Source organism: Myotis brandtii, unplaced genomic scaffold (genome assembly GCF_000412655.1).
Source record: "Myotis brandtii unplaced genomic scaffold, ASM41265v1 scaffold521, whole genome shotgun sequence".
In the NCBI taxonomy this organism is placed as follows: Eukaryota; Metazoa; Chordata; class Mammalia; order Chiroptera; family Vespertilionidae; genus Myotis; species Myotis brandtii.
Genome location: NW_005369870.1, coordinates 2,932,195 through 2,940,381, shown reverse-complemented (window position 1 = coordinate 2,940,381; position 8,187 = coordinate 2,932,195). Strand labels below are relative to the sequence as shown.

The 8,187-nt window shown below is 38.4% G+C and overlaps 1 protein-coding gene across 1 annotated transcript in view; it reads left to right on the top strand.

Annotated features, from left to right (window-relative positions):
- The window catches only part of LOC102253840 (chromosome unknown open reading frame, human C15orf43), a 30,731-nt gene that overhangs the window by 18,252 nt on the left and 4,292 nt on the right, over positions 1 to 8,187 (top strand). Inside the window, exon 6 of the mRNA XM_005877527.1 lies at positions 1,538 to 1,626. Coding sequence (XP_005877589.1) covers positions 1,538 to 1,626 — 89 coding nt within the window. The remainder of the gene's footprint in view (positions 1 to 1,537; positions 1,627 to 8,187) is intronic.

Genomic DNA, 8,187 nt, shown 5'->3' with positions numbered 1-8,187 from the left:
TGCTCGCTTCAGTGCCTGGCTGCCGGCCGCCATCTTGGCTGACAGTTAATTTGCATATACTCACTGATTAGCCAATGAAAAGAGTAGCGGTTGTACGCCAATTACCATGTTTCTCTTTTATTAGTGTAGATTGCTGTTATACAGGAAAGTTATTGATTTGAATGTATTTGTCTTATATCTACCCCCTTGGAATTTAAAATTCTAAGGATACTTAAGTTGATTCTTTTGGCTTTTCAGGGTGTCCAATCATATCATTTGTTAATAATGAGAGTATTGCTTTTCCTTCTCACTAGATATCTCTTTCTTTTATTTTTCTTCCCTTCCACATCTCTTATTGCTTGGCCAGAAATTTTAGAGCTATGATAAATAATAATAATGATCATGGGTATCCTTGTTTAGTTCCTAATGTTTTGGGGAACAATATTTTGCTCTGTTTATAGGATTTCATTCTAACTGAGCTATAGTTTCTTTTTAAAAAATATGTTTATGGATTTTGAGAGAGAGAGGAAGGGAGAAGGATAGAGAGATAGAAACATTGATGAGAGAGGAATATCATCTATCAACTGCCTCTGTACCCCCACTGGGGATCGAACCTGCAATCCAGGCATGTGCACTGATCAGGAATCAAACCGCTGACCTCCTGGTTCCTGGGTTGAGGCTCAACTGCTAAGCCACACCAGCTGGGCTATAGTTTCTTTTAAAAGACTTTAGAAGAAATCTAATTTTTAAATAAATTTAAAATGAAGTCTGTATTTATCACTCAGTATAATTTTAGATTTTCAGGAAAATAATAAATTTAAGGATGATCCCAATTTTTTATTATTAAGGTTTTTATTTTCATACAATTGTATTATCTGTTTGTTATATATAGTCTTACTGTAGTAAACATTATTATTTGGCACAGTTGGAAAATAGGATATTTTAGTTAAAAACTGCTTAGCTTTTTAAAAATTAGAATATACTTAATTGTATACTATGCAACTACACTCGGAATAATTTAACTTTCTTTTTTTTAAACTCAGTAGTCACTTCAGAATCTTAGTGGAACTCATGATTTTCCCAGACATCATTTAAAAAAATTTTAAAATATGGAAGTACTAGTTAATAGAGTTTAAATTATTTAAACACGAAATAACAACAAAAAATGCTGCGATTATTTAAAATAGAGCCTATATGCTTTTCTTTTGGCATATTTAACATTATATCTGTATATATGTATTTTATCTAATTATAAAGTACTGTTGAATTATTATGCATTCAAAAATACTGAGTAAAAGACCCAGGCCTCTATATAACTCAATAAATACTTGTTTTATAAATTGGCCAAGATAATAAAAAATATCTATACTGGTCTTCTATTACTTAGAAGCACAAAAGAAGTTCACACTTAACATTTTTACCCAATCAAGACTGAAATATGATCAAAGAGCAATTAGATTACTATGTATGTAAATTGCCTGGAATAATGTCTCATTTGTAAAACAAGTCCCAAAAAAAACAAATATAAATATGACTTTCTGTCTGTTTAATTTTACAGCACAAAAAAGCATTTTATAAGGACTCCAGTTGTAGAAAAGCAGATGTACTGCCCTCTTCAGAATTATCCAGTGAACAACATGGTAACAGGTAATTTAAAATAAAATTTAGCCCAGCTGGTGTGGCTCAGCGGTTGAGTATCAAATCAGGAAACAAGAGGTCACTGGTTCATTTCCTGGTTCAGGGCACATGCCTGGGTTGCAGGCTCAATCACCAGTGTGAGGCAATAAAAATACTAATCAGTTTTTTCTGATTGAATTCATAGTTCGTTTATTAACTGTGAACTTGTTATCTATTATGAGAAACAATCAAACTATATGCATAGATAACCTGTTGGTAATGGTGTTCTAAATTCAATCATTCTTGAGTACTATCAGCATTTTTGTAATACAGGATTCACATTTTAAATTGTTTCACTTTTAGTATAAACCATAAACACTTATATTACCCATGAAATATAATCACTCAGATAAGAATTTGATATGAAGGTAATATTGCTAAAGTGACTGAGTTCTTTTTTTAAAAAATATATTTTTATTGATTTCAGAAAGGAAGGGAGAGGGAGAGAGAGATAGAAACATCAATGATGAGAGAGTATCATTGATCGGCTGCCTCCTGCACACTCCCTACTAGGTAGGGATCGAGCCCACAATCGGAGCATGTGCCCTTGACTGGAATCGAACCCAGGACCTTCCAGTCTACAGTTCAATGTTCTATTCATTGAGCCAAACCAGCAACTGACTGAGTTCTTAAATTCTAGGAGTTCTTTTTGACATTAATATCTATTTCAAACTATTCATGACATCAAAATTACTCATACCAATAATCTTAGTTGACTAAGCAATAATGTCAATTTTCCCATTTAGTTTTTATTAAAAGAATATTATCTCAGTGTTAGCAGTGAAGGAAAGTGTTGCCTGTGCTATTAGGAAAGATGAACTGTTTGTGCCGATTGTAGCTAGTTGAATAATTCTAAATGATTATACTCTAAACCAGACACACTTCCCAGTTTTTTAAATCCAGGTACTTTAATATTCCATCCCTAAACTCGACATGACATTCTCAATAGTCAAAGTGGTTAATTAAGTATCTTTGTTTTAAAGGAAGGTAAAAGGGTAGCTCAGCTAGTTAGAGTTTTGTTCTGATTCACCAAAGTTGTGGTTTCTGTGAGTGACCCCACGTCCTGCGTGGTTCAGGGTTCAGGCTCTGGAAGAGGGGCCGCATGCAAATGAAAGAGATGAGACAAGAAATAATAATTTGGAAATTGGGGTGGTAGGTGAGAGCCCATCCCAAGAGGATGGACTCCACTTATGCTCAGGCCTTGCCATCCTTTTATTCAGTTTGGGATACACCTATAGCCCTTAGGCAGGCAATTTCCAGTAACAGACAATCTTATCAGTAAGGATTTACATGACTATCTGGTAGGGAAGTTGCTTCAGCTACCGTTGTCTGGACTAAACAGTGGGTGCACAGCCCTGACCTTTTCCAGGGCTCAAGTGTCACCAGCATTCTGGGCTCCTTGTCCACACCTCTCCGCTAGAGAAGACAATAGGCGGTTTCCCACATCTCCTCCTTTTCTTTTCCTTAAAAAATCTTGAAAAGTGAATGCCTCCTAAAAGGGTTCGAGTCCTTTTAAGACTCTTCATTCCGAATCTGCAGACTAGAAATAAACATATGAGAATAAAAATGAGACAAGCAATAGTGGTTATGCTGAGAGGCAAATATCATGTCCTTTTTAAATTGCTGCCAGGTGGCCAACCTTGGCTCGGTGGATAGAGCATCGGCCTGCAGACTGAAGGGTCCCAGGTTCGATTCCAGTCAAGGGCATGTACCTTGGTTGCAGGCACATCCCCAGTAGCGGATGTGCAGGAGGCAGCTGATCGATGTTTCTCTCTCATCGATGTTTCTAACTCGCTATCTCTCTCCCTTCCTCCCTGTAAAAAATCAATAAAATATAGTTTAAAATAAAAGAATATAGAGATTCAAGCTGGAGAATATATTGCTGCCAGGCATCCAAGGAATCAGTCTGTAGTAAGTTTCTTTCTGGGCCAACAGTTTTTTGAGTCCCAATTTCAATGTCATTGTCCAACAGTTCTTTATGTGTACATGCCAGCAAAGATATTCTAGTTTTGGATGGTGGACAAAAGATGGCAATGCAGGTCCAACCTTCTCTGGCTTGGTCCTGGGCAACCTGCAGTGACGCACAGCTGCTGACTGCTAGTGTTGCAAGGCATCTTCACCATCTTCCATCTCTGGACTGTTTCTCCTCTTGTCTTGGGAGCCACTTCTATTCTGTGGCTGAAGCAATCTGGTCAGTTCCTCTCTGGGATTCGTTGTTGCAGGAATCCACATGGGTTTGGAGGAGTTTTCTGGAAATATACAAACATATTCTCAACCAAAGGTTAATAAAGGAATCTTTTCTATAAACTAGACTTGGGATCCTTTCATTTTTTCCCAAATGATTTTCCTTTGGCTTATTTTGACACCATGTGTGTTTTCATGGGTGTCTTGTCTTCAGCATTACAAGTGAAAAATAATTTTTAAAGTAAAAAATTTTCTTGACATAATTAACTCACAGGGGATTATTCCACTATCCCACTTCTTTTTTTGATTTAAATAATATTAAGCGACTTTTGGAAATTTTGCAATGCAGTCTTGATAATTTTTTAATTTTAATTTTCTGTACAGAAATATGACTGCTTTGGATTTATAGCATGTTAATCAGTTTTTGAACTATGAGATAAACCATTAGTAAAAAATTAGTTAATGCTTCAGGAACAGTTTCCTGCCCAGTACAACAAAGTTTTTATGAATATTCATTTATTTTAATTAACCAATTTAAATCAATCTGAAATGAGATTTATTTTTTAACTTTACTTGTCCTAAGTTATGGACAGTAAATGACATTAATTAAATTTCTGCTATTAGTCTTTGAGTAACTTTACATAAACTTTGTTTAGGGAGGCAAAAACACAAATTATTTACTTTAGCTTATGAGGCCCAATATATTGATTTTTAATTACAGTTAGACATCTGAAGGAACCCTCTTTTTATTTACTTCCAGACACTTTTCTTTCTTTTTTACACCAAGCAACAAATGTAACGAACATGGTTGCTTTTTGAGATTTTAACAAATACTTCCACAAAGCCATATATTTTAAGTGATTTTTCATTTATGTTGACTGTAATTATCAGATTTAGCAGCATTTTAACAACAATCTTTAGTTTACCCTGTAAATATTAGCAATTATATTTTTAAAGAGTATCCCCTTTGGCTTATTTGCATATACAGAGGGATTATGGGAGGTTTCAGTAATTTTCCTAGACTTTACTTGGATTCAATTATAATTTCAGCATATAAAGAATAAATAATATGTAATATTTTAAAATGAGGCACATGGTTTATTGCAAGCAGTGTATTGAGCATTGAAAATAATTCATATAGTCCTCTTCCCGTCAAGATGTCGGGGGTGTTGCTGTGCGGGCACCGGGAGCTTCTCCGCCTGCTGTGGCCCCAGCGGCAACTCCACAGAGTCACAGGGCCCTCACCGTGGCCCCGGCAACCGCTGGCCGCAGGGCTCCCGTTCCCAGCCAGCCTGTGCGGCGGGCGCCCCCACTATGTCCTCCTGGCGGCCCCCAGTGTCTCTGGCCATCAGTGTCTCTGCCATCTTGTTTGCAGAAGCCCCTCTGTCATTCCTGCAATGCCCTCACCCACAGCAGTAACTGAGGTGGCTTCTGGAGAGACTGCAGATGTAGTCCAAGCTGCTGCAGAACAGAGCTTCACTGAACTTGGGCTGGGGTCATATACCCCAATGGGATTGATCCAGAACCTACTGGAATATATGCATGTTGACCTTGGCCTCCCTTGGTGGGGGGCCATTGCTCTGTGTACAGTCCTTGCCCGCTGCCTGGTGTTTCCTCTCATTGTGAAGGGCCAACGAGAGGCAGCCAAGATCCACAACCACATGCCAGAGATCCAGAAGTTTTCCACTCGAATCAGAGAGGCCAAGTTGGCAGGAGACCATGCTGAGTTTTACAGGGCCTCCTTGGAGATGACATTGTATCAGAAAAAGCATGTCCAGCATTAAAAATTACCAAACCAGTGTCTTTTGTCCCTGGTTCAGTAACTGTCCCTCTCTGAATTTCAGTATATTCCCAATGGACTATTCAAAAAAAAATTGGGCTGGGGTCTTTCCTAGTTGCCTCTACCTCCCTTTGTCTGGGGGAATCTTCTATGAAGATAAATCAGAGGCATGCTTCCTACGGGGAAAAGGGTGTAGACATTTATTAACTTCAGAATAGTTCTGAGACAGTCTCTAAAATTGTTTATTAATTTCCATCTTATTGGAAGAAATTTTTTTATGCTTTTCCTTAGAAGCTTCTAATTTCCAAATCAAGATATGCTTCCCATATACTCATTCAGTTTAATTTCAGAGCCGGCATTTTCTAATTTCTGCATGCAAAATATTAACATAGGTACCCCAAACAAACTGTATTTTGGCCATTTCTCAGTTAATATTTTCTAGTTAAATCTTCCCATTTCTGTAAAGTACTTGCAAGTAAAGGCTTCCTATCAGGAGTATTAGATGAGGGCTGGGGTCTTGAGAGCTTCTGGTCTTGGAGGCACAATTTCCCATGTTAAATTTTTTTTTTCTCTCTCTTTTTTAATTTTGGATATCTGTAGTCTGAGCAAACTTTCTAGACATGTTATGTAGTGGGTCAAATGTGGCCTCAGTTTCTCTCCTGGTTGTCTAAAACCACAGGAAAGGTTCAGGGCCCGGGCAGACCAAGCCTTATGGTGAACCCCTTGATGAGCCATTTAGTTAATTACAGTTGCATTGGGACTTCCCTATGGGGCTCCTGCATTTCTGACACCTCCACAGAGATTCTTAGTCACCTAAGAACACCCCAGAATTGGACTATTCTAAAAAAAAAAAAGTTGCCCCTTTATCTTTGGAGCTGAATGAGTTCAGCTCATTTATACGGCAAATGTTATTTTTGCTCAGACTCTCAGCAATTCCAATTGAAAAGCCAAAATCAAAACCAGCCACCAATTTTTTCCTCCAGTCCCACCTTAACCTGGGTTCTATCAACCCTTAACCTGGAATCTCTGTCAACCCTGGTTCCACCTCGAGGATTTTAAAACATAGCTCAAATAAAGTCAGACCCTCTACCAAAGCAAAGGGAAGGTCCTGGATCCAAGAGACAACTCACCCACGTTCATCCAATGGGCGGAGAACCGGCGAGCTCAATGGGCCCTTTGCTGGATCTCTGACACCTCCACAGAGATTCTTAGTCACCTAAGAACACCCCAGAATTGGACTATTCTAAAAAAAAAAAAGTTGCCCCTTTATCTTTGGAGCTGAATGAGTTCAGCTCATTTATACGGCAAATGTTATTTTTGCTCAGACTCTCAGCAATTCCAATTGAAAAGCCAAAATCAAAACCAGCCACCAATTTTTTCCTCCAGTCCCACCTTAACCTGGGTTCTATCAACCCTTAACCTGGAATTCTGTCAACCCTGGTTCCACCTCGAGGATTTTAAAACATAGCTCAAATAAAGTCAGACCCTCTACCAAAGCAAAGGGAAGGTCCTGGATCCAAGAGACAACTCACCCACGTTCATCCAATGGGCGGAGAACCGGCGAGCTCAATGGGCCCTTTGCTGGATCCTAGCACCGAGTCCAAGTCCAAGGGATGGTCCTGGGTAAGTTTCTTTGGAATCCTGCCGCGACTATGCCTAGTAATGTTAACATAAAACAAACAAACAAACAAAAATATTGAAACCTATGAAGAATTTTTGTGAGTTTACTTGAGTCAAACTGTTGACATATGCTGGGAAGCAGAACCTCAATGAATTGAGATAATGCTCCAAAGTTATCTCTGGGTTAAAGCCTTGAAATTTAACTAGGAAAGACCATCAAATATATATAAAATAAATTTCTATACTTTAGGCATTTAGTTACCACAACTACATAATTTCTCCCAATTTAATTTGAACCTAGAACTTTTAGAACTGGCAAGTCAAATATTTAGCGTTTCTTAGATTAAGCTGCTAGAGTTTGGTAGCCATACAAATGCAAATTAGTAACATTTTTTTTTGCTGGAAATGTGACCAGCCCCAAGGAGGGGAAGCTGAGAAGCAAGCTTGTCTTTAGAAGTTGCTACCAGTGGGGAACTTATGTTTTTGCCTGGCGAGGGCTTAGCCCCTTGATTTTAAAATGGCCATATTTTTTTTTTTTGCTGGGCAAAGGGCGACTAGCCCCTTCCTCCATTAGAGAGGCATAGCTAGCTTTCCCCCCAGGGCTATTATTTATGTATGTTTCAACAATTTTTTGAGATTGAAATCCAATTATAATTGTCTTAAGGCATTTTCTTTGGCAAATTTTTATAACAGAGACAATTTACTTATTTTCTTGGCTGCTTTAATGTTAACCTTTGAATGTGGCCCTTTATTATTTTATTTTATTTTTTTAATAAATCTTTATTGTTCAGATTATTACAATTGTTCCTCTTTTCCCCCCCATAGCTCCCCTCCACCCAGTTTCCACCTCACCCTCTGCCCTTACCCCCGCCACCCACTGTCCTCATCCATAGGTGTACAATTTTTATCCAGTCCCTTCCCGCACCCCCCACACCCCTTCCCCCCCC